Genomic DNA, 27,456 nt, shown 5'->3' on the forward strand with positions numbered 1-27,456 from the left:
TTTTTAGCAAATAATCATTAACTTAGAATTTTATGGCTGCAGCACGTTCCAAAAAAGCTGGGACAAGTGGCAAAAAAGACTGAGAAAGTTGAGGACTGCTCATCAAACACCTGTTTGGAACATCCCACAGGTGAACAGGCTAATTGGGAACAGGTGGGTGCCATGATTGGGTATAAAAGGAGCGTCTCTGAATTGCTCAGTCATTCACAAGCAAAGATGGGGGAAGTTCACCTCTTTGTGAACAAGTGCGTGAGAAAATAGTCTCAGTTTAAGGACAATGTTCCTCAACGTACAATTGCAAGGAATTTAGGGATTTCATCATCTACGGTCCATAATATCATCAAAAGGTTAAGAGAATCTGGAGAAATCACTGCATGTAAGCGGCAAGGCTGAAAACCAACATTGAATGCCCGTGACCTTCAATCCCTCAGGCGGCACTGCATCAAAACCGACATCAATGTGTAAAGGATATCACCACATGGGCTCAGGAACACTTCAGACAACCAATGTCAGTCAATACAGTTTGGCGCTACATCCGAAAGTGCAACTTGAAACTCTATTATGCAAAGCAAAAGCCATTTATCAACAACACCCAGAAACGGCGCTGCCTTCTCTGGGCCAGAGTTCATCTAAGATGGACTGATGCAAAGTGGAAAAGTGTTCTGTGGTCCGACGAGTCCACATTAAAATTTTTTGGGGGAAATTGTGGACGTCGTGTCCTCCGGGCGAAAGAGGAAAAGAACCACCCGGACTATTATGGACGCAAAGTTCAAAAGCCAGCATCTGTGATGGTATGGGGCTGTGTTAGTGCCACGTCCCAACTTCATTGGAATTGGGGTTGTACATCCTCTGCTGGGCCTTTTTGAGGATGGAGTTTCTGTTGAACTCCCACTTCAGGTCCTGACAGACTGTAATTCCCACGAACTTGAAGGTCTCGACGGTTGACGCAAGGCAGATGGACAGCGTGAGGGGCAGCTGTGGCGAAGGATGCCTCCTGAAGTCCAAAATCATCTCTACAGTCTTGAGCGTGTTCAGCTCCAGGTTGTCTCGGCCGCACCATAACTCCAGCCGCTCCACTTCCTGTCGATACGCAGACTCGTCGCAGTCGTTCATGAGACCGATGACTGCGGTGTCATCTGCAAACTTCAGGAGTTTGACAGCCGGGTGCGTTGAGCTGCAGTCGTTTGTGTAGAGAGAGAAGAGCAGCGGCGAGAGGACACAACCTTGCGGGGCCCCGGTGCTGGTGGTGTGTGTAGATGAGGTGGTGTCCTCCAGCCCCACCTGCTGTGTCCTGCCTGTCAGGAAGCTGTAAATCCACTGGCAGATGGCAGGCGAGACGATGAGCTGGAGAAGCTTGGAGGAGAGGAGTTCGGGGATGATGGTGTTGAATCCAGAGCTGAAGTCCACGAACAGGAACCTCACGTAGGTCACTGCGCCGTCGAGGTGTTCTAGGATGAAGTGCATTCCCATGTTGACTGCATCAGCCGCGAACCTGTTTGGTCGGTAGGCAACATCAGGGGGTCTAGCAGGGGACCTGTGGCCCTCTTGAGGTGGTCCAGCACGAGGCGTTCAAAGGACTTCATGACCACAGATGTCAAGGTGACAGGCCTGTAGTCATTCAGACCCGAGATTGCAGGTTTCTTGGGTACTGGGATGATGGTGGAGCGTTTGAAACAGGATGGTACTTTGCACAGTTGCAGAGATCTATTGAAGATCTGTGTGAAGTCTGGAGCGAGCTGGTCCGCGCAGACTTTGAGGCAGGATGGGGACACAAGGTCTGGGCCTGCAGGTTTGTTAATCTTTTGTTGTTTGAAGATGCGTCTCACATCCTGTTCGTGGATGGTCAACGCAGAAGTCAGAGGTTGATTGTGGTCAGTGGTGCGGCTGTGTGGGTGTGGGGTGTGAAAGTGTCCTTTTCAAATCTGCAGAAGGTGTTCAAGTCGTCGGCTAGTCTACTATTGTTCTCACCTTGGGGGGGATCGTCGGTTGTAATTGGTTTGTAATGCATGCCAGACTGATTTAGAGTCATTAGTGCTAAACTATTTTCTAACGTTACTGCATAGTTTCTCTTTGCAATGTTAATTTCTTTAGTCAGTGTGATTAGTGCGATTATACAGGGCCCTGTCCCCACTTGGATATTCATCCAGGCTGCCAGCTGAATTTTCAAAGACACTCCAGTCTGTGCAGTCTAACCAGCTTTGAAGTTCTATCTTTGCTTCATTGGTCCACTTCTTCACTGTCTTTACTGTAGGCTTTGTGCATTTAAGTTCTTGCCTGTATGTTGGTATTAAGTGAATTAAGCATTGATCAGACGAGCCCAGGGCTGCACGAGGTATGTCACGGTATGTATTATTTAGCGTAGTATAGCAGTGGTCTAAAATGTTGTTTTTCTTGGTAGGACAGTGGATGTTCTGCTTGTATTTAGGGAGTTTGTGGTTGAGTTTAGCTTCGTTAAAGTCCCCGAGAATAATGAGGGGTGAGTCCGGCTGTTTTTTTTCAATTTTGTTTACTTGTTCAGCAAGCTTTAGCAGGGCGGCGTTCGTGTTAGCTTGAGGCGGAATGTAAACAACGGCGAGAATGAAAGATGCAAATGCACGCGGCGAATAGAATGGATTCCAGTTAAAAAACACCGACTCTAAATGCGGGCTGCAGTGTGTGCTGAGCTCCGTGATGTCCGTACACCATTTTTCATTGATATAGAAGCATATCCCGCCGCCTTTTGTTTTCCCCGATAACTCCATGACGCGGTCTGCACGGTGAAGATGGAAGCCGGGAAGGATTACGCCGCCATCGTGGACACCCTCTCAAAGCCAAGTCTCCGTAAAGCACAGGGTGGCCCAACATCCGAAGTCTTTACTGGTCTTCATCAGAAGATGAAGCTCGTCCGTTTTGTTGGGTAGGGAGCGTAGATTCGCAAGGTGGATCGACAGAGACGGCAATCTTTACGCTCCCTTGCGGAGCTTAACTTGGATGCCGGCTCGCTTTCCTCTGTGGCATCGCCTTTGACTCCATGCGCCAAAAACCACAGTTGGTGAGTAAATTGGGGAAAAAACTGAGCGGATTTGCGAAAGTTGGTGAAAGAAAGTCCGGGGTAGGCTTCCCTTGTGTAAGTGAGTCGCATAATGTCTCCAAAGACAATACTAGAGAGCACGTAACCGAGGCGTCCACACGGGTAGGCACCATCTTGGATACAGCCTTCAAATTGAAGGTGATCAACCTGGCCATTTAAAAAGGCAATCGAGCCGGTACACGTGTGCTTGAATGAATAGTGATGCGACGTTGGAGGAATCCAAAGATTCTGTACCTTATTTTTTTTTAACCTTATACTTTTTCTCATATTGGTATGTGTAATATGCCCGGCTAACCGGATTGTATGACTTCAGGGCCATTCAAGTTTGAGGATTGTTCTTGGCGATCACGAATACATTTAACAAGCATGCGACACAGAAAAACTCCACTGGCTGTTTAGTTATAATGTATTATTCTAGTTGTGCAAGTGCAAATCCTGGTTCGTTATAAAATTAAGCATTTCTAATTATGGACAGTAGTAACTGACGACACAAGCTCACTTCTCTAGAAGACTATTTGCTAAATACTTTGTTTGTCTTTGTAGGACACCTTTTCTCTACATGTTCAGAAGCTGGATAACATGGGAGTCAAAACCTTTACCCATTGTTCAACATCCCACAGCCAGGAGATGCTTGAGAAGCTCAACAATTTGCGTAACCAAGGTCACTTGTGTGACGTTACCATCAGGGTGCAAGACAAACATTTCCTGGCCCATAAAGTGGTCCTGGCCTGCTGCAGTGAATTCTTCCGCTCAAAACTGGTGGGTCGGCCCGAGGAGGAGGACAAGTTTGTGTTGGACCTTCACCATGTGACAGTTAGTGGCTTCGCTCCTCTGCTGGAATACGCCTACACGTCTACGCTCTCCATCAGCACAGAAAATATTATCGATGTCCTTGCAGCTGCGAGTTACATGCAGATGTTCACAGTCGCAAGTACGTGTTCAGAGTTCATGAAGTCGAGTATTTTATGGAGTCCAAATAACAACGGCAACAACACACTTGCAGCAAGTAAACCCCATGATTCAGCACCTGAGAGTGCCTCTTCGAACTGTGCCCTAACGCCACTTGATGACAGCGTGTCTCCTGTGTCATCTGACTGTAGTGTAATGGAGAGAAATGTTCCAGTTTGCCGCGAATCACGCCGGAAACGGAAGAGTTTCGTAGCCATGGCTTCGCCTGAGAGTCCTCTCAAATGCACTACACAGATGCCCAATACCTCTCCCCAGGTTTCCAATCCATCCCCCTCATTTACAGACAGCACAGCCCAGCCTGTGGAGTCCTCCCTAGCCTTCCCGTGGACGTTCCCATTCGGCATTGATAGGAGATTCCACTCGGACAAATCAAAGCTTCCGCAGAGCTCCCGGTGCCAAGAGCAGGCAGCCACAGTTACTTCTGAGGTGGTGGTTGGTCGGCGACTCAGTGACTTTCTGACGTGTGAAAGCTCCAAGGCAGTGTCGCCACCTGGGCCAGCGGAGGAAGAAGATGTTAGGGTGAAAGTGGAGCGGCTCAGTGATGAGGAGGTCCAAGAGTCATCCACCCACGCTGTCAGTGCGTCCCAGAGCTCACTCAACGATCAACAGACGGTGCCAGGAAGTGAACAGGTTCAGGAGGATCTCCTCATCAGTCCACAGTCATCATCCATAGGTGGGATTATTTGTGCTACAAATAACACACTTGTCTCATGTGCTTCAGTTAAGGTAAAATTAGGGCTGCACCTAACAATTATTTTAATAATCAATTAATCATCTACGATTGTCAAACCTCTCTCATTATCAATTTAAAGATACTTTGTGAGAGAAATGCAAAATCAAAATTCAGAAAAAACCCACATCCATCCATCCATCCATCCATTCATTCATTCTCTGAACATGTTTTCATTCTGTGTGTGTGTGTGTGCGTGCGTGTGTGTGTGTGTGTGTGTGTGTGTGTGTGTGTGTGTGCGTGTGTTTTGTGTTTGTGTTTTCAGGATCAATGGATGAGGGCGTGTCAGAGGGCTTGCCATCTATGCAGAGCACCTCTAATGCTGAAAGACATGCAGAGGATGATGAAAGGTATCAATTTGTTTAGGCTTGGAACAAAGCAAGTCAAAAGTGGGAAAGACCATAAAATAAAACATAAAACTCAGTCCTGTTCTAAAATTAATTATAATTAGCCCATCCCAGCTATCATCGGGCAGGATGCAGGGTACACCCTGAACTGGTTGCCAGCCAATCGCAGGGCATATACAAACAAACATTCGCACTCACATTATTAAAGATTGAGATATCATTTTGGAAGCTAAATCTGTACTTCTTTGGTGTTTCAGGTTAGAGGGTATTCAATATCCTTACCACCTCTATATCGGCCCGTCAGCCCGGCCTGGCACCAATGCCCCTGACAGGCCCTTTCAGTGTCCAACCTGTGGAGTTCGATTCACTCGCATTCAAAACCTGAAGCAGCACATGCTCATACATTCCGGTAGGTAAAGACGTGAACATTTCACACAACAGTCAACAGTTTCTGAGAAAAAATATAAAATGTCAGAATATCAGAATGATGTGTTACCCTCAATATTACTGTTGCTACCCATGCCAGTGATTAAAATATAAAAAAGGGCAGGGATTACAGTACTGTATATACAGCAGAACCTCGATAAAACATTCCCCAATATAACAGATATCGTATGAAACGGACCGTCGCGACTGAACGTGTCCAAAAATAGTTAACATTTGTCCCTTAAAATGCCGTTGACCAAGTCAGTTGCACAATTGGTCGCTGTTGTTTACTGGCGCTGTAGCGCAATGCAGGCAGAGAATGGGACTGACGTATTTCCGGGTCACAAATATACAATATGACTAGATCCAATTCCAAAAGCCATGCCTCCCGTGCCTACATACCAGCCATGTTGAATGTGGCACATTGACATGGCGGCCATGTGATGATGGTTATCTCTATTGTCTATTGTACATAGAGAGCTGCACAGCGAGAGAGGGGCATGGCTGCAGTGTTACCGTAATGTCTCGTGTATAATGCGATTTCCCCCCCCCCCCAAAAGAATTATCAAAAGTCAGTAGTGCGCATTATACATAGGTATAGGAGAAAATGAAAAATGAAAATTCACATTTTATAAATGTATGCCGCCATCTAGAGGTTATGAAAAAGCTGTACACTTTCATTCCAATGTCACCGCCACCTAGAGGTTATGAGAAAGGTGTACACTTTCATTCTAATATGCCGCCACCTAGAGGTTATGAAAAAGGTGTAACCTACACTTTCATTCCAATATGACAGGGGGTACGTATGACTGCATGTACTGTATTTACAGTTGTGCTCATAAGTTCACATACCCTGGCAGAATTTGTGAAATTATTTTTTTTTTAAATATGACTGAACAACAACCATCATTCATTTCTTTATGGTTATGTTTTGTTTTACGATAATGTTTTTCTGAAATGCTTGACAGTTTAATTTGAATCCATCCATCCATAACATCCATTTTCTGAGCCGCTTCTCCTCACTAGGGTCGCGGGCGTGCTGGAGCCTATCCCAGCTGTCATCGGGCAGGAGGCGGGGTACACCCTGAACTGGTTGCCAGCCAATCGCAGGGCACATAGGAACAAACAACCATTCGCACTCACAGTCATGCGTACGGGCAATTTAGAGTCTCCAATTCATGCATGTTTTTGGGATGTGGGAGGAAACCGGAGTACCCAGAGAAAACCCACGCAGGCACGGGGAGAACATGCAAACTCCACACAGGCGGGGCCGGGGATTGAATCCGGGTCCTCAGAACTGTGAGGCTGACACTCTAACCAGTCGGCCACCGTGCCGCCAGTTTAATTTGAATCCCATAAAAATAAAATTAAATGTGTTTCACCTAGCCCTTAATGTTTTGTTTAAAGAATTGTACCCATCTTACAAATTCTGCCTGGTTACCGTATTTTCACGACCATAAGGCGCACTTAAAAGTCTTACATTTTCTCCAAAATGGACGGGGCGCCTTATAATATGGCATGCCTTATGTGTGCACCGAGTTCCAAAATCTGTAAATGTTGTGTGACTTTGATGAGCGCTCCGCTTGACTGACTGGGAGCATTTCCTGCCAACACGCTGCTGATATAGAGGAAAGGCGGACGTGACTGAGGACAGCATACGGACGTTAAAGGGGAAAGGGCGCATGAAAGAAGATGCTAAAGGCACACCCACAGTAGGTACATAGCGCCGGTATGTGCATTGTGCAAAACAACATCGGTTTGGCTAAGGACCCCCGAAAATGGCACCTATGAAGAGACATGCTTACGAACCACAGATTAAACTGCAAGCTACCAGTTACGCGGATGAACATGGGAATCGAGCAGCCGCGAGAGAATTCAAGGTCAACGAATCCAACAACAAAGCTTCGGTTCAAGCGCTCACTCTTACTCGTACATTACCTGTGTAGCAGACATGCTCCCCGTAAACGGAGTTGACACAGTGACTCCCCACGGTTTGATAAACTGCATCCTCCAAAGCCGCCCTGCTGTGAGACTCCCACAACAAGATGCTTTGGACCCTAAAATAATTAGCAGGGCCCCTCGAAATCTTGGTTTACAGTCATCAAGGATTCGTTTCTTCGTTTGAACTCTCAACAACCCAACAGGGACCGATCGACGATGGGATGCAGCAAACTTAACTATTTGCTTAATATTCAAACGTGCGCGCAAGGCGCCACCCACTGGCGTTTGAGAGGACTGCAACCCGTGAACGCTCATCTGATGTGTAACCAAGGATCAATGTCTGTTTTAATATTTCATGAACTCTGCAGAAATATTCCAAATGTATGCCTTGATGTGTGTGTCGGTGTGTCAACTTTACAAATGCAACTGTGAGATTTTGAGAATTGTTAATCTTGATTTGACTCCAAGCAGCATGAAATGTGATTTGAATCATAAGCAGTTGATTTTCCAAAACTAAAGTATAAACATTCTATGTGCTTGACCTGTGAGTAAAGAGAGTACCAAGTTGAGGTTATTTTATATTAATATATGACCCTAGTGAGGATAAGCGGTGACAAAAATTGATGGATGGATGGATTTTAAACCCATCCATCCATCTTCTGTGCCGCTTCTCCTCACTTGGGTCGCGGGCGTGCTGAAGCATATCCCAGCTGTCATCGGGCAGGAGGCGGGGTACACCCTGAACTGGTTGCCAGCCAATCGCAGGGCACATACAAACAAACAACCATTCGCCCTCACAGTCACACCTACGGGCAATTTAGAGTCTCCAATTAATGCATGTTTTTGGGATGTGGGAGGAAACCGGAGTCCCCGGAGAAAACCCACGCAGGCACTGGGAGAACATGCAAACTCCACACAGGCGGGGCCGGGGATTGAACCCGGGTCCTCAGAACTGTGAGGCTGACGCTCTAACCAGTCGGTCACCGTGCCGCCCGGATTTTAAACCCATTTTATCAAATTTGTAGAGAAGATTCAAGCTGATGGGTGTGGTCTTCTCCGTCCCTCTTCGACAGGCCCCTGGGGTACTTAACCCAGGCGCTCGCTCTCTTGTGTTTTTTCTCTCCTCTTGCTGGCAGCTCGCCAGCCGGGCTAGGCTTCGGCCACCCCTCGCCCCTGCCCTTTCTTTGTTCGGGCACACGGCTCTGTAACCGCGGGCCTTGGGTATAGAGACAACTCCGTGGCACTTAAGGCACTTACATTTTTGTAACAATACAAACACATTTAAACACAATGTATTGCAAGAGTGCAAGACCAATGGATAACAGAAAAATATGATACAAACAGTATAGAAAGATGATAAACAACTGTGATAACACCTACAAGAAATGTGAAAATCACCGTGAAGCGTGAACAGTGATATAGCGGGCGATGTATCTGTGTCCCCCCCACACCCCAGATAAACTTTTAACGAGAAGAAATCTCAAATTTCTATTGGAATCCTCCAGCGTACATAGTGTTTTCATTCATTCATTTCATTGTTGCCATTCTGTGAAACTGTCATTTGTAAAATACTGTACACAGTAATTTCCTCGACCTATGGTATCACCCACACAGGTATTAAACATGCCTATGCAGAAGGCACCTGAATCTGAATCTAAGTGTTGATTTTCTTTATTCCTCCAGGCATTAAGCCTTTCCAGTGTGACCGCTGTGGGAAAAAGTTTACACGGGCCTACTCCCTAAAGATGCATCGGCTGAAGCATGAAGGTAAACGCTGTTTCCGGTGCCAGATTTGTAGCGCCACATTCACGTCCTTCGGTGAATATAAGCACCACATGAGGGTCTCCCGACACATAATCCGCAAGCCGCGGATTTATGAGTGCAAAACGTGCGGCGCCATGTTCACCAACTCTGGCAATTTAATTGTACACCTGAGGAGTCTGAACCATGAGGCATCCGAACTAGCAAACTACTTCCAGAGCAGGTGAGGAGTCCAGGGGCGCTAACCCCATCATTCACTCAGATCAATTCGGGGTCAGAAAATATCTCTATTATATTGATTTCTGTATGTGACATTAATGTACTGTAACTCTGTTTTCTTACTCTACATACTTAAGGATGTGTAATTGTTTTTGAGGTTTTTACTTTAAAGTGTGTCTTTTGGCGGGGTTTTCTGATAAATGTCCATCAAATGAAATGGAGTGGAGTGAGTTTAAGTCACAGAATGACAACAACCAGAAATTGAAAGTAAATACTGTTTAGAGCAGTGATTCTCAAAGCGTGGTAGAAGTACCACTATAGGTACACCGGCTCCCTCTATTTGTATGCGAAAGAATCAATTGAATGTTCAAACTATGCATAATGTTACAGTGGCTTAAAAAAAAGAAAGAAATTAAAGCACAATATATGTTAAAATTCTGTTTTAGATAACTTTTAAATACAATATATATGCATTAAATCATTTAGAAATATTAGACCACTGTATATTAATGTTGCTCTTGATGGTGGTCCTAAGAGAGCTAAGTTTTTTTGAGGTGGTACTTGGTGTAAAAGTTTTGAAAACCACTGGTATAGAGTACAATAATCCATAGGGTATCACGGTGGTTAGGTTCTGGACCACCCCCACAATACTGTATGTGAAATCCACAAAGTTGCGACCACATTTTGTTTTTGTTTTGATTATTTACACATATTTTAAGGCTGTATGAATCTCCCCAGACTCTTATTAATATTCACTACTCTCCTGTTAACCTCTACCATACTTCTACAGACACATTCTTTACTCTCAAACACCTTTTACACATACATTAATGCACAGTAGTACTTTACACTAAGTACATTTTATTCTTTGTAATGTGTTTTAATGAAATTTTATTTTTTTATTAGTTTATTTTTAGGCTAGTCAGCATTTATTTCACATAAAAATAATTGCAAAATACACTCAAAATCCCACGATATGGCGAAATTTGCGCAATATGAATATGAAAAAATAAATCCGTACCGAATCCACCATAGGTGAATTGCGATGTAGTGAGGGAATACTGTATTCTTTATCAAGTATGATTTAAATGACCCAATAGGGTGGTGGATGTTTTGTTAGCAGGTCAGCCCATAAAGTGTCACAACACAATGTACAGTATAGTAGTGTAAGGTGAGTGTATGTTGTTATTCCTCATTCCACATTTGAGCAACTCAAACAGACCAGTGGCCTGAGATGTGTTCTAGTCCAGGACTTTAAAATCACACATTTGGTCTCGACAAAAGAAAGCAACTTTTCTAGTTGCAAGAAAAAGTATGTGAACCCTTTGGAATACCTGGCTTCTATGTTCTATCTTGCTCTGAAAAAAAAGAACAAAATTCTACCTTTTTGCCATGTTTGCAATCCGCGAATAGGTGAATTTGTTATTGCTGAACTGCGAATAATGGTCGCTCCCACTTGTGTGATATTGCTGAATTATGATTTGGTTTTCCTTAATCATTAAAGGTCCCATATTTTACCAAACCAACTTTTTCTAGTATTTGGGATGTTATGTTGGCTCAAGGGTGCCTCAGTTAATGTGAAATATGAATTAAAATTGTCCGCGCATTCCGGAGTTCCAGATTTTTTTCTGCTGAGAGGCCTGAAATCAGGTAATTGAAATTTCTCAAGCTTATCTATGTCACTAACGAAGATCTTCACCTGCCCCTCTGCTTCTGAGCCAGCACTGTCAACTTAACAAACACGTGTGCTCGCACAAGTATTGAGGGTTGGGTGTTCTGTACGGAGGCAACCAATCAGAGGAAAGGGGACGGTCTTCCACACCGAGCGGCGGAAGGGGATAAAGCGGATATAAAACTGGGTCAAACATAAGTAGCTATCAGAGGGGCCTTTTCTGGACGCTCGTATGTCAAATGAAATTGACACTTTTATACCAAGTCCATGTTTGAGAGTCACTCTATGAAGGTCTAAATAGTCAAAATATTGGACATTTAAACAATACCAAAGAAACAACAATAAGCAGTCAATGAACCCAAGTAGGAAAAAAATATTTTGAAATTTTTTTAATGCAAAATAAATTTTTATCAGATTATTTGATTCATCTGGTGGAATAATCAATAAGAGTAATCGATTCTAAAAAATATTCGATAGCGGCATCCCTAGTACATGTTAGTGTTAGTCTCTTGCAATACACATGACTTTTTTGTGTTAAAAACTATTATAGATATATATATATATATATATATATATATATATATGTGTGTGTGTGTGTGTGTGTGTGTGTGTGTGTGTGTGTGTGTGTCTATACATGTATATGTATATGTACAGTGGGGAAAGTATTCAGACCCCCTTAAAATTTTCACTCTTTGTTATATTGCAGCCATTTGCTAAAATCATTTAAGTTCATTTTTCCCTCATTAATGTACATACACACAACACCCCATATTGACAGAAAAAAATATTAAAAAAGAAAAACTGAAATATCACACAGCCATAAGTTTTCAGACCCTTTGCTCACTCAGTATTTAGTAGAAGCACCGTTTTGAGCTAATACAGCCATGAGTCTTTTTGGGAATGATGTAACAAGTTTTTCACACCTGGATTTCGGGTTCCTCTGCCATTCCTTCTTGCAGATCATCTCCAGTTCTGTCAGGTTGGATGGTGAACGATGGTGGACAGCCATTTTCAGGTCTCTCTAGAGATGCTCAATTGGGTTTAAGTCAGGGCTCTGGCTGGGCCATTCAAGAACAGTCATGGAATTGTTCTGAAGCCACTCCTTTGTTATTTTAGCTGTGTGCTTAGGGTCATTATCTTGTTGGAAGGTGAACCTCCTGCCCAGCCTGAAGTCCTGAGCACTCTGGTGAAGGTTTTTGTCCAGGATATCCCTGTACTTGGCCGCATTCATCTTTTTTTCGATTGCAACCAGTCGTCCTGTCCCTGCAGCTGAAAACCACCCCTACAGCATGATGTTGCCACCACCATGCTTCACTGTTGGGACTGCATTGGACAGGTAATGAACTGATTTTCACCACACATACCACTTAGAATTAAGGCCAAAAAGTTCTATCTTGGTCTCATCAAACCAGAGAATCTTATTTCTCACCATCTTGGAGTCCTTCAGGTGTTTTTTAGCAAACTCCATGTGGGCTTTCATGTGTCTTGCACTGAGGAGAGGCTTCCGTCGGGCCACTCTGCCATAAAGCCCCAACTGGTGGAGGGCTGCAGTGATGGTTGACCTTCTAGAACTTTCTCCCATCTCCCGACTGCATCTCTGGAGCTCAGCCACAGTGATCTTTGGGTTCTTCTTTACCTCTCTCACCAAGGCTCTTCTCCCCGATTGCTCAGTTTGGCCGGACGGCCAGCTCTAGCAAGGGTTCTGGTCGTCCCAAACCTCTTCCATTTAAGGATTATGGAGGCCACTGTGCTCTTAGGAACCTTAAGTGCAACAGAAACCTTCTTGTAACCTTGGCCAGATCTGTGCCTTGCCACAATTCTGTCTCTGAGCTCTTCAGGCAGTTCCTTTGACCTCATGATTCGCATTTGCTCTGACATGCACAGTGAGCTGTAAGGTCTTATATAGACAGGTGTGTGGCTTTCCTAGTCCAATCAGTATAATGAAACACAGCTGGACTCCAATGAAGGTGTTCAACCATCTCAAGGATGATCAGAAGAAATGAACAGCGAGTTAAATATATGAGTGTCACAGGAAAGGGTCTGATACTAATGGCTGTGTGATATTTCAGTTTTTCTTTTTTTAATAAATCAGCAAAAATGTCAACAATTAAGTTTTTTTGTCAATATGGGGTGCTGTGTGTACATTGAGTAAAAAAAAAAAACTTAAATGATTTTAACAAATGGCTGCAATATAACAAAGTAAAAAATGTAAGAGAATCTGAATACTGTCCGACCAGTTCACGGTGTACCTCGTCTCTCGCCCAGAGTTAGCTGGGATTGGATCCAGCACCCCCGCGACCCTAGTGAGGAGAAGCGGCACAGAAAATGGATGTTCATGCTGTGGTTAAAAAAAAATCAGTTACTCACTATTTACTCAGTACTTGAGTAATTATTTCACTGTGTACTTTTTACTCTAACTCAAATAATTTTTTGGAGGACTACTTTTTAGTTTTACTTGAGTCACATTTAAAAGTAGCAGTACTCTTACTTGAGTACAATAATTGGCTAATCTACCCACCTCTGGAGCGGACCTCCTCTATTGCTACTCTTACGTTTAAGCAACATTTTTGCGCATCAGATCAGCCAGTGTCGTATTTGTCGCACTGGTCTTTGGTATTTTAGCATTGAGGTGCTGTGGGTCGTGGCCCTGGTTGTGGACTCAGCGGAACCGCGAAGGACACGTAAAATCGGCGACAAGAGCTGATCCGCTAGTACATCTTGTATTAATTAGGAAACACGCCTACAATTATCTAATTAGTTTACGGATGTTAGTGTTAAATGTAAGCGACGGAGCGTTGTTAGGGATTATGTCACAACACAGAATGTCACTTCAAATTCAGAAATGGCCAATAAAAACGGAAAAATACTGTACTTATTATTTTCCTAGAGGATGTGTTTGGGATTAGCCTTTGAAGTTGGTAATAGTGATGAATGAAGTGTAACAGACAATGTTTTTGTCAATTATTTTCCAGAATGAGAGTGCTAAAAGGTCAGAGGACAAAGATGTTGAAAATTTTCTTGATAACTCTAGAACCCCTTTACAATTCACATCTGCCATTTCAAAGTGATTATATAGCAGATATACAGTAGTTAAATCGATAAATATGATGCAGAATACGCCTTCTGCTTTTTGCATCTAGTGCCTTGCGTTTTTCAGCTCTATCTGGCGCTGTGATGTAACACTAGCCAAACAGCCTGTTCATTCGGTGTTGTGTGCTATTGTTCCATCCTGTTGTTCCCGTCCTTGTATATTTGTTGTCGTATGATTTAGCTATGTCACGATGGTTTATTGTGTGGCATATGGTTGTACAAATGGTTCAGGCAGTGGCAAGAATTTTTGGGGCTTTCCAAGTGCAAAAGGAATACGTGACCAGTGGATAGGGAAAGTCAATCGACAGGGGAATAAACGTGGTCAGCTATGGGTGCCAAGCAAGCATTCCAAACTCTGTGCTGATCACTTCGAACCGGAGTGTTTTGAGAAAGACTTGGAGAAAGCATTGGCTACAGAGGTAAAGGCTAAAATGAGCTGCGGTGCCAACTATTTTTCCTACGGCCATGGGGACCTCAACCACCAGCAAGAGACCTAAATCTCGCAGCCACCACGGTGCTGTGGCACAGCGGCACAGACAAGAGGTGAGGATTTCCTTGTATATACCTACGACTCTATTATGGTTACTATGCACTGGGCAGTAGGAAAAAAAGACCCCCGCAGTACTTTTCAGTACTGTCGTCTGTACTTTTGCCTATATCACAAGCCAACAGACTCGGCAAAGACTTTCTGTGCGGCGTGTTATAAAGCTACTCGAGCACACAATATATAGGAATGCTTCATACGATGTAAAAGCTTGTGCCGTGTCACTGAAACATATATAAATATATAGTACGCATAGTCATGCTAAAAAATATTGGCACCCCTGGGGTGCCATTATTTCAAGCCATAACTATAAAAAGACATGCTTTTGACATACTGTCACATCGAGCCAGTGGCCACTCTCTTTTTCTGTTGTATAGCTGCTACTTGGCTGCTCGTCGTCGTCACTGTCAGGTTCCGACTTCCTGATCGGGTCAAACATGTACGGTTTGACGATGCCAAGTTCAGTTGGGTGCTCCTGTACGTCCAAATCCTCCTCATATTCCAACACGTTGCTCGCCATTGCGTATGGAGTGTAGTGCGCTGTGTTTGTCAATTGCAGCATCACCTCTGGTCGCCCTTGCGGTGGATAGAGTAACTACAACCCGGCGTCTTGAGCTTCGGGTATGTTCAATACACGTAATAAAAACTTAATATTTTTAGCTAAACTATAGTTGAGAACTTGCTGGATGTTACCTGCATGTATTACATAACATAAACAATGCAAATATGAATTTTAACTGACCCCATAACATCTTTGTCATCTGACATTTAAAGAGGAAAATGCTATTCATGAGGCACAGCTTGAAGCAGGCATCAGGTACAGGTGGAGATGGGCCTAGCTCTGGCTGGAGGTCAAAACAAAAAAAGCAAAGAAATTAGGCAAATTTAAACTTAATCTTAAATTTGTACATCAACATGTACTTGCGCGGTGTAAATAAATGTTTTTCTGCGTGAAGAAAATGTGTTTATTTTGCCTTATTGTACTATTCAGAGTCTTCCATCCATCCATCCATCCATTTTCTGAGCCGCTTCTCCTCACTAGGGCGTGCTGGAGCCTCTCCCAGCTATCATCGGGCAGGAGGCGGGGTACACCCTGAACTGGTTGCCAGCCAATCGCAAGGCACATACAAACAAACAACCATTCGCACTCACATTCACACCTACGGGCAATTTAGAGTTGTCAATTAACCTAGCATGCATGTTTTTGGGATGTGGGAGGAAACCGGAGTGCCCGGAGAAAACCCACGCAGCCAGGGGGAGAACATGCAAACAGAGTCTTCCAGATTGCTTAATTTATGTTAAAATCAAAATAAAGTATTGTCTGCTATATGTCCCATGCAGTCCCTTCCAAAAGTATTGGAACGGCAAGGTTAATTCCTTTGTTTTTGTTGTATACTGAAGACATTTGGGTTTCAGATCAAAAGATGAATATGAGACAAAAGTTCAGAATTACTGCTTATATTTCATGGTATTTTCATCTAGATGTGTTAAACAGCTCGGGACAGAGCACCTTTTTTTTTTAAGCCACCCACTTTTCAAGTGTGCAAAGGTATTAGAACATGTGATTAATGAGTGTTTGTAGTTGCTCAGGTGTTGCCTTTTAGATTGATTGCTTAAACATTAGATAGTGCTTGTTTTTGGCTTAGGGTTACACCTGTGAGAGCTGCATTTGCCTAAGCAAACATGAAGACCAGAGAGCTGTCTATGCAAGAAAAGCAAACCATTTTGAAGCTGAGAGAAGAGAAAAAAGCAATCAGAGCTATTGCACAAACATTGGACATAGCCAATACAACAATTTGGGATGTCCTGAAAAAGAAACTACAGGTGTACTGAGCAACAGATATCGAGAAGGTCGGCCAAGGGTATCAACAGTAGTTGATGACAGAAACATTGCGAGACCTGTGAAGAAACACCCAAAGACAACAGTCGGTGGCATCAGTGCCAATCTCCACAAGGCAGGGGTGAAGGTATCACAATCCACCGTTCGAAGAAGACTTTGAGAGAAGAAATATACAGGGCATACCACAAGATGCAAACCACTCATCAGAAGGCCAGATTGGATTTTGCAAAGAACTACAGAGATGAGCCACAAATGTTTTGGAACAAAGTTTTCTGGACTGATGAGAGCAAGATTAACCTCTACCAAAGGGATGGAAAGGCCAAAGTATGTAGAAAGAAAGGATCCAAAACACACAAGCTCATCTGTGAAGCATGGTGGAGGTAATGTTATGGGTTGGGCTTGCATGGCTGCTTCTGGAACGGGCTCACTCGTCTTTCTTGATGATATAACTGATGTTGGTAGCAGCAGAATGAATTCTGAAGTCTACAAAACCATTTTGTCTGGAAATTTACAGAAAAAATGCATCCAAACTAATCGGGAGAAGCTTCATCATGCAACAAGACAATGACCCAACATAACAAAGGACTTCATCAGGGGGAAAAAGTGGAAGGTCTTCGACTAGCCAAGTCAATCACCGAACCTTAACCCAATTGAGCATGCATTTTACCACCTGAAAAGGAGACTGAAGGGAGAAACCCCCAGAAACAAACAAGAACTGAAAGAGGCTGCAGTAAAGGCCTGGAAAAGCATTTCAAATGAAGAATGCAACAGTCTGGTGAAGTCAATGGGTTTCAGGCTTGATGCAGTCATTGCAAGTGAGGGTTATGCCACCAAATATTAAATGTTATTCACTTAAAGTTAATTTAATAATGTCTGTTCCAATACTTTTGCTCACTTGAAAAGTGGGTGGCTTCAAGCAAAAGGTGCTCTGCCCTGAGTTGTTTCACACATCTAGATGTAAATATATATATAAACACTAATATATATATATATATATATATATATATATATATATATATATATATATATATATATAAACACACACACACATATAGCATTGGACGACTGGTTAGCACATCCGCCTCACGGTTCTGAGGACTGGGGTTCAAATCCCCATATATATATATTTATAAAACCCCAATTCCAATGAGGTTGGGATGTTGTGTTAAACAAAAATAAAAACAGAATACAATGATTTGCAAATCATGTTCAACCTATATTTAATTGAATACACTACAAAGAAGATATGTATCAAACTGACAAACTTTATTGTTTTTAGCAAATAATCATTAACTTAGAATTTTATGGCTGCAACACGTTAAAAAAAGCTGGGACAAGTGGCAAAAAACAGGCTAACTGGGAACAGGTGGGTGCCATCTTCTTCTTCTTTTCCTTTCGGCTTGTCCCTTTAGGGGTCGCCACAGCGCGTCATCCTTTTCCATGTAAGCCTATCTCCTGCATCCTCCTCTCGAACACCAACTGCCCTCACGACATCCATCAACCTTCTCTTTGGTCTTCCTCTAGCTCTCTTGCCTGGCAGCTCCACCCTCATCATCCTTCTACCAATATACTCACTATTTCTCCTCTGGACGTGTCCAAACCATCAAAGTCTGCTCTCTCTAACTTTGTCTCACAAAACATCGAAGCTCGGCTGTCCCTCTGATGAGCTCATTTCTAATTTTATCCAACCTAGTCACTCCGAGAGCGAACCTCAACATCTTAATTTCCGCCACCTCCAGCTCTGCTTCCTGTTGCCTCTTCAGTGCCACTGTCTCTAATCTGTACATCATGGCTGGCCTCATCACTGTTTTATAAACTTTGCCCTTCAACCTAGCAGAGACTTCTTCTGTCACATAACACACCTGACACCTTCCTCCACCCGTTCCAACCTGCTTGGACCCGTTTCTTCACTTCCTGACCACACTCACCATTGTACTGGACGGTTGACCCCAAGTATTTAAAGTCTTCCACCCTTGCTATCTCTTCTCCCTGTAGCCTCACTCTTCCCCCACCACCCCTCCCATTCATCTAATTCATGCACATATATTCTGTCTTACTTCGGCTAATCTTCATTCCTCTGCTTTCCAGTGCATGCCTCCATCTTTCCAACTGTTCCTCCACCTGCTCCCTGCTTTCACTGCAGATCACAATGTCATCTGCAAACATCATGGTCCACGGGGATTCCAGTCTAACCTCATCTGTTAGCCTATCCATCACCACTGCAAACAGGAAGGGGCTCAGGGCTGATCCCTCATGCAGTCCCACCTCCACCTTAAATTTGAGTCTAGCCTCCACGACTCTTTCCCATAATGTCATTGTGTGGCTCATCAACTTTATTCCTCTATAGTTCCCACAGCTCTGCACATCACCCTTGTTTATAAAAATGGACACACTGTTCCACCATTCGTCAGCCATCTTCTCACGTGCTAGAATTCTATTGAACAAGCTGGTCAAAAACTCCACAGCCACCTAGATGCTTCCATACCTCCACAGGAATGTCATCAGGACCAACTGCCTTTCCATTTTTCATCCTCTTTAATGCCTTTCTAACTTCCCCCTTACTAATCATCGCCACTTCCTGGTCCACCACACTTGCCTCTTCTACTCTCCCTTCTCTCTCATTTTCCTCATTCATCAAAACCTCGAAGTATTCTTTCCATCTATCTAGCACTCTACTGGGACCAGTCAACATATTTCCATCTCTATCCTTAATCACCCTAACCTGCTGCACATCCTTCCCATCTCTATCCCTCTGTCTGGCCAACCTCTATAGATCCTTTTCTCCTTTTTTAGTGTCCAACCTGGCATACATATCATCATATGCCTCTTGTTTGGCCTTTGCCACCTCTACCTTTGCCCTATGTCGCATCTCAATGTATTCCTTTCGCCTCTCCTCGGTCCTCTCAGTGTCGCACTTCTTCTTAGCTAACCTTTTTTCTTGTATGATTTCCTGTAATGTGAGGTTCCTCTACCAAGTCTCCTTCTCTCCTTTCCTGCCAGAAGGAAGCTCCTCCTGTCCACCGGGAGCCTCTTCCCGAAAAGCTGCACAACACTCGTCCTGTCTCAGCTTCCACCACATGGTTCTCTGCTCTGCCTTTGTCTTCCTAATCTTCCTACCCACCACCAGAGTCATCTTACACACCACCATGCTATGCTGTCTAGCCACACTCTCCCCTACCACTACCTTACAGTCGGTAACCTCCTTCAGATTACATCGTCTGCACAAGATGTAATCAAGATGTTGCTCAACATTCAATTGCAAGGAATTTAGGGATTTCATCATCATCACCCATAATATCATCAAAAGGTTCTGAGAAACTGGAGAAATCACTGCATGTAAGCATCAAGGCCGAAAACCAACATTGAATGCCCGTGACCTTCCATCCCTGAGGCGGCATTGCATCAAAAACCGACATCAATGTGTAAAGGATATCACCACATGGGCTCAGGAACACTTCAGAAAACCAATGTCAGTAAATACAGTTCGGCGCTACATCCGTAAGTGCAACTTGAAACTCTACTATGCAAAGCAAAAGCAATTCATCAACAACATCCAGAAACGGCGCCGGCTTCTCTGGGCCTGAGCTCATCTAAGATGGACTGATGCAAAGTGGAAAAGTGTTCTGTGGTCCGACGAGTCCACATTTCAAATTGTTTTTGGAAATTGTGGACGTCGTGTCCTCCGGGCCAAAGAGGAAAAGAACAATCCGGACTGTTATGGAAGCAAAGTTCAAAAGCCAGCATCTGTGATGGTATGGGGCTGTGTTAGTGCCAATGGCATGGGTAATTTACACATCTGTGAAGGCACCATTAATGCTGAAAGGTACCTACAGGTTTTGGAGAAACATGCTGCCATCCAAGCAACGTCTTTTTCATGGACGCCCCTGCTCATTTCAGCAAGACAATGCCAAACCACATTCTGCACGTGTTACAACAGCGTAGTAAAAGAGTGCAGGTACTAGACTGCCCTGCCTGCAGTCCAGACCTGTCTCCCATTGAAAATGTGTGGCGCATTATGAAGCGTAAAATACGACAACGGAGACCCCAGACCGTTGAACAGCTGAAGCTGTACATCAAGCAAGAATGGGAAAGAATTCCACCTACAAAGCTTCAACAATTAGTGTTCTCATTTCCCAAACGTTTATTGAATGTTGTTAAAAGAAAAGGTGATGTAACACAGTGGTAAACATCACCCAGATTTTTTGGAACGTGTTGTAGCCATAAAATTCTAAGTTAATGATTATTTACTAAAAACAATCAAGTTTATCAGTTTGAACATTAAATATATTGTCTTTGTAGTGTATTCAATTAAATACAGGTCGAACATGATTTATAAATTATTGTATTCTGTTTTTATTTATGTTTAACACAACGTCCCAACTTCATTGGAATTGGGGTTGTACTTGTGCAATGTATACTGTATCCATCCATTCATACATTTTCTGTTCAGCTTATCCTCACAAGGGTTGCGGGCGTGCTGGAGCCGTCCCAGCACAAATTATTCTCTAGCATCTTAGACAAAAGTTAAAACACCAATGACCTCTCGGGGGCATTCAAGGATTGGCCACTGACATAAGTTTAGGTCAAATCAACATTACAACCTGACAGAAATAATGGGTGCTAACTTACTGTAATAAAATTACTTTATTGCAATTAAATTACTTTAATACATACTGTTAATGACATGCTTACTCTAACTTTACATTTGACTTTGTTTTTTTTTTCCCCCCATGCTGCGATGCTTGAACGCGGCATGCTCCTTGTGTACATTTTTCAGGTGCTCGATCAAATTTGTTGTGTTGACGCATTTAGATGACGTTCCCCACGACGTACTTCAGTTGTGCACAGACTGCAAATAACTTACGTGTTGTTTTTCTGAGACACCGCAAAATAGTCCCACACCGACGACGTGTTTTTTCACTGACAAGATTGAAAAAACTTAATTGGCCGTCAGATAGTTACTGTACTGTGCAACAAGGCACGTGACAAGGCTAAAAATAATAAGAAATGTTAAATGTCTTGTGCGGAGCAGATCGATGACGTCATTGATCGGATCGGTCACTTATGACATGAAAGCCGATCAGCATAAAATGCTAATTATCGTCCGATACCGATAACACTAATCAGATCGCCGTAAAGTCTAAAATATAAGCGGGAAAAAATTGATGGATGAATGGATGGATGGACAGGTCCATGACATCATCACTTGACTGTGCTGCAAGCACTTCATTTTCACATAACTTTTTTTGTTCCGCCAGCATTGTTATTTTATAGTCAATTCTCGCAATGCGTCATCGATTCAGAATCATTTACATCTTATTGCAATGCATCAAAGAATCAATTATATGTTCAACTCCTAGTCATCATACCTTATGTGTTTTTCTTTATTAAGGATTGGATTATTATTAATTATTTTTATTATTATTATTAATCCCCCCTATGAAATTTTACACATATGATGGTATATTTTTGCTCTCATGCCTATTGGACAGTATTCTGCAAACTACAAATATGACTTGCACACCACAAATGTTCATCTGTCTGTCAGGAACAATATATCTTTGAACAAAGTTTCTTCTTCAAATGGGGTTTTTTGGGTGGGGCACATATCAAAAATAAAATACAATGCTTTTTTTCTAAACCCGTTTTGATTTGTCGAAATAAAAAGTTACAGGGTAGAAGTGAAAAGGCTGTGATGTGTTGTTGTTTTTTTTCTCTCTCCTAAAAGTGATTTCCTCGTGCCCGACTACCTGAGCCAGGTGCAGGAGGAGGAGGAGGAGGTGCTGGGAGTCCAGTACGAATTGGAAGAATCCCAACATCACCCAGTCTATGCGGGCAGCACTTCCACATCCACTGCAATTACCGCCTCGTCCTCCTCCTCCATCCAGATGCCGGTCATCTCCCAGGTCTCCTCCTCTACCCAGAATTGCGAGAGCTCACCTGGCTTCCTTTCACCTGATTCCATGGATCCCCTGGAAGCCTCCGCCTCCTTCAAAATACATCCTGGTGGCGCTGCTGCCCTGGCAGAGGAGACCAAGATGGACAACAGAGATGGAGGCAGTTCACCTGAGGTGTTTGATCAAGAACACCATCAGATGCAGAATATTCAAGCCAGGGAGTTGGCTTCCATGACAATTGAGTGATTCAAGTGTTCTTCTCGCCCATAATGTGCTACTTTGTCGTCATGTCACGTGGGAAAATCTGTGGAATATTGATGCCAAAAGAGGTTAAGTGGACATGTTCACATTTCAAAAAATGACTGACTTTGGTTACCCTGGTGATGGGTTTTCCACCATAAAAGGAGTAATTTAAGGTCTAATGTTTTTTTGCCCGCGACCCTATTGAGGAGAAGCGGCTCAGAAAATGGATGGATGGATGTTTTTTTGTTTTTTTTCATTAACAAGTAGTTGACGGTTTGAAACAACAGTTATTTATCCCATTTGACGTGAATGCACTACCACTGGAGGTACTGTATGTTAAATTCTAGCCTGGTTCTTTTGGAAAGTGCCTGAGAATAGATGAAGAGCACTTGAGTTTGCCAACAATATCAAATCAAGCCTTTACAAACTGAGCTTTTTTTATTTCCTTTACAATTATCATGTCAGTTTGTATGGACACACACTGGTCTGTCCTTTTACAACAGGCAAACAGTTAAATGTCTGTATTGTCTATTGCAATATCTATTTGTGTAGTTTCCTGTCTGAACGCAGTATATGCTGACTGTTGTGGAAGAATGTCAGGTCTGTGTATGTACATCTATTTTTAATAGAATGCACACAAAGTTAATTTATACATTTTAAATTTCAAGCGAAAGTTCCTCATGATTTTTCTGCAGTATGCTTTTTTCCTGATCTGCTATTTTTACAAGCGAACACTGTGGTCAAATATCAAGTCATCTAAAATATTATTAGCACTGGCAAATACTAAACAACATTTTCAGTCGATTACACAGTTGTGGTCAAAAGGTGTGGATTACCTCACATATACATCTGACATTGTTTGGAAAATGACAAGTAAAAGTAAACTTTGAAGACGATCGTATGACCTTATTGTCTGCCAAATCTATTATGGTTAGACAGATCAAGTGGGTAATCATGAGAAGACAAAGGAAAACCCTCCAGTGTAGTTCTCTGTTTTGCTTCTTCGTTAATGTCACTGCTTTCAAAAAAAAGAAAGGCATACCAAAGTTAAGAAGCATAATTCTATATGCTCAGTACAACAATATGCAATGTGAATCACAAACGTGAAAAGTGACCGAGCAAAATTAACACGAAACCCGAAATTTCATTGACTGCCAAAACCTTTGGCCACGACTGTGGAAGGCAATTCCTTTCAATTTGCAAGATTTTCAAAATGATTCAGTGTTTGAACTCTGAAACAAATGCAATCAAATGCTTATGTAGCATTTAATGCTGGTTCGAGTCCAGCCTGTGTAATTTGATAATGTAATTTATTTTTACACTTTTACATTATAATCTTTCTCCACATCTGGTTATATCCTCTTTTCAATCACTTCTCCACATGTGAACTTGTTTTCCATTACTATTACTATTCCTAAATGCAATAGCAACATTTTTGGTGTCACAAAAAGAGCAATGAACAGCTGGATCATATAAATGTTTGTGATCTTTATTTGTAAAGTGACTAGTTGCATAACAGTCATGCAATGGATGTTGCATGACTGCTGGAAGTTTGTTACAAGATGACTTGTTTCCAAAATGTTATCCCTGCGCGATGATACCAAAGCACACGTTGTGCTGGCTTTCCCATGGCCACTTTTTCAAGCAGAACAGAGCAAAGCAGAGCTGCTTGATTTTATGTGACAAGATTACTTGATAAATGTTTGGTCGTATTCCTGTATTTTTGGTGATTTTACAATGAAACCTCTGTGTGCAACTCAGTTTCGAGACATTGCTGATAGACATTAGAGACATTAATGACTTGCATTGTACGTAATATCCACGAGTTGAATGCTACTGACTGACTAGCTAACTATGTATCTGACTTCTGTAGATGATGCAGCTGCCACTTTAGGTTCAAATAAGAGGATGTAAACATTTTTATTTCAACAAGAGTTGATTGTAGAGATGAGCATTGTGCGATTTTGTAGCTGTTTCAATTATTCAAATTCACTGAGTGCTGTCTTGAGATGAGTTTATGTCACGCAGTGCCATTGTGTCAGCCACCTTTTCAAAGTTGTGCCATTTGACTTTTTGTCGGACTAAGAGCAAGTTCCCCTACTCCAGGACCAAATGTTCTCTTCTCTCATTGGAGGATTTGCCATGGCAATCAGTACTTGCACATAAAAGAAAGTGATAATCATGATAAGCGGTCCATGCAGTTTATTAAAGGGGTTTTGCTGTTTTGTCCTTAAAGAAACTGTACAACATTGTGCATCCATGAGGCTAGCCTTAGTAAATGGACCTATTAACTCTAGTTGCACACTATCAAACATTTTTACAACTTTTTCTCCATTTGTCCATCATATGCTTTTCACTTGTTGTGTCTGTGATGTCTGTTTTTAAACTTTGTTTTTAAATATATATGTATACATGAAATGAAAATGCTGCTGAAAAGTGCCCCAACTATTTTTGTGAACTAATATGTGTGCAATAAATGGACAGATGTTGTTTTGAAAGTTAAAATTCTGTTCCCGGAATGCTGAATTATAGATGTATTTTAAAAAAAAAAAAAAAGAATGTATCATTTATTTTTTTGAAAAAGCACCCATTTGATCTGTGAAACAACGTGTTGGTTCTGTTCTGCTTGGTGTTCCTCCCTGAAGTTGCATGTTTATGCTATGTAAAGTTGAGAGCATGTCATGTTTAGTTGCTGGTGTGTTCTGTCAAGTCTTAATATGTTGATCTTACAGCCTAGTTTTGGATCTGTTGCTGGAGCATGACCTTTATTTCCCGTGTATTAAGCCCTTTTTTGTGCAATGTTTTAATATTTTCTTGATTATTATACGAGATATGCCTTTACAGTGTACACTTGGTGTTGTATACCAGTTTTATACCAGTCTATGCTTTATTTAAAAGTTGTCTTCATAATGGCATATATATAAATGTGTATTTATAGGTGCATTTTATATCATGGTCACTGTTTGATGGCATCTTTCTTGTTAAATGTGAATAGTTTCAGTTGGGGTAATCTTCATTCTGTGACTGTCCGCAGTGTGTGTATATTAAATATTAATATGCTGTATATACGTACATAGTATGTTGCATATTCCTTATATTGTAGGTTAATTGATTACAACCTACTTTCAGACAAATGTATTTTTTGTCTTTGATACTGTACTTAGTTTTGAGAAACTGCCGAGAACATCCCTGTTAGTGATATAAACTGCACATTAGGGAGAACTGATGTTGTGGTGTGTCTGAGTTTGTTTTACAGCTGGCTCTTAAAAACTGACAATACCACTCTGTATTTTAGAGGTTTGTGGTTGTACTGATTCTGAATTTGTTAGTGTTCTGGCTCTGTAGTCCTGTTATTAAAAAGGGTGTTTTTGTAAATGCATAACATGCAAATAAAAAGACAACTAATACCATGTGTGGGGTTGTTTCTGCTCTTTTCAGTAGGGAACAGAGTTTTAGGTGAGGTAGTGCATTTAAATGCCGACAAGAAGAAGGATTTGGTCTCAATAACAGCATATGTCTCTTAGCAAAAGATGGTGCAGAAAAAAATAGGTCTACATAAAAGGTGACAGGCAGTTCAGAGATTGAGGAGAATCATTTTTACCCAAATGAATAGTTGGGTGGAACATTTAAGAAATTTACGAGAGGCTTTCTCAGCCTGCCTCTTTGAGATCACCTAAACAAAGCTCACTATAAATTCTACTTTATTCGCAGGATTAAACTTGTCATAACGTGGCCCCCTGCTTCTAATGGAACCTTTAGAAGACATGAAAATTAAATAAGTAAATATTGCTGCTTTAAACCAACATTTGTGTCATTGATAACTGCTGTACAAGAATGTTTAGTTTAAAAGGGTATGCATTTCATATTCACATTTTATATTTCCCAAAAATTCTCTCCCATTGAGCATTATAAATGTTATTTATTTGGACCTCACTTGTTGATTGATCCTTTTGACAAAATAAAACTGGACCATATCCTAAATTTCCTGACTCTATCTAAAAAAAAAACATCTTTGGTGGCATCCGAATGGCAAACATGCAAAGTTTATCTGTTGACAGAATACAGGTGTATAAGTATGACACAATGATTTAGCACTTATTTTAGCCTCCTCTGCTTGATCCTTGTTGTGTAACACTTGGCTCATCCCTTGCTACTTGTAAAGTTTTTTTTCAATAATTTTTTCCCTGTAATAGGTGTTCGCAGATGTGTTTATGACTGGTTTATATTTTGGGCTATGTGTGGACGTGCATGGGCAGGAGGAGAAAGTGGGAGTGGTTTAGATCAAATGGCAGTTAGCCAGCATACTGATAATGCAATGGTGAGTTGCTCAGCCAGGAAAAATACAACAGTGCATGACAAATGCACGGCATACAGTCTCAATCAATAGAAAGGTTGGAGTCAATGGAATATTCCACAAATCAAACATTTGCCAGATTCATTCTTATTGCATCCACATAAAATAACATTAAGACATTCATTAAGAAATTCTGCATTGAAGAGGTACCTTGGTAGTATTACACGGACATGTTTGCACTACTACAAAAAGGCAATTCAGTTCTATTTGTTTCCAACAATTGAGAAACAGCAATGACAGTCATCTGAAAAGTATTAGGCATCCTGATTTCTCTCTGCCCAGCAGTAGCTCGATTGTTCCAACTACCTGCTGACAGGAGCAAGAAGAAAAACATTTCAACTCTCTACAGAGAT

At 42.1% G+C, this 27,456-nt stretch overlaps 2 protein-coding genes across 6 annotated transcripts in view; both read left to right on the forward strand.

Moving 5' to 3' along the window:
* The window catches only part of zbtb44 (zinc finger and BTB domain containing 44), a 30,029-nt gene extending 3,870 nt beyond the window's left edge, over positions 1-26,159 (forward strand). For 3 of the 5 annotated variants that reach the window (XM_061782114.1, XM_061782112.1, XM_061782113.1), the window contains exons 2-6: positions 3,614-4,712; positions 5,035-5,119; positions 5,374-5,525; positions 9,167-9,467; positions 22,338-26,159. In XM_061782114.1, coding sequence (XP_061638098.1) covers positions 3,650-4,712; positions 5,035-5,119; positions 5,374-5,525; positions 9,167-9,467; positions 22,338-22,752 — 2,016 coding nt within the window. In that variant the 5' untranslated portion in view covers positions 3,614-3,649 and the 3' untranslated portion in view covers positions 22,753-26,159. Of the gene's footprint in view, positions 1-2,864; positions 3,032-3,613; positions 4,713-5,034; positions 5,120-5,373; positions 5,526-9,166; positions 9,468-22,337 lie in introns of those variants that run through there. The other 2 variants (XM_061782111.1, XM_061782115.1) reach the window with 2 other exon arrangements.
* LOC133482130 (uncharacterized) overlaps positions 1-27,456 on the forward strand; it is a 240,958-nt gene that overhangs the window by 174,239 nt on the left and 39,263 nt on the right. The gene's annotated exons all lie outside the window — the stretch shown is intronic.

Source organism: Phyllopteryx taeniolatus, chromosome 8 (genome assembly GCF_024500385.1).
Source record: "Phyllopteryx taeniolatus isolate TA_2022b chromosome 8, UOR_Ptae_1.2, whole genome shotgun sequence".
NCBI classification, from domain to species: Eukaryota; Metazoa; Chordata; class Actinopteri; order Syngnathiformes; family Syngnathidae; genus Phyllopteryx; species Phyllopteryx taeniolatus.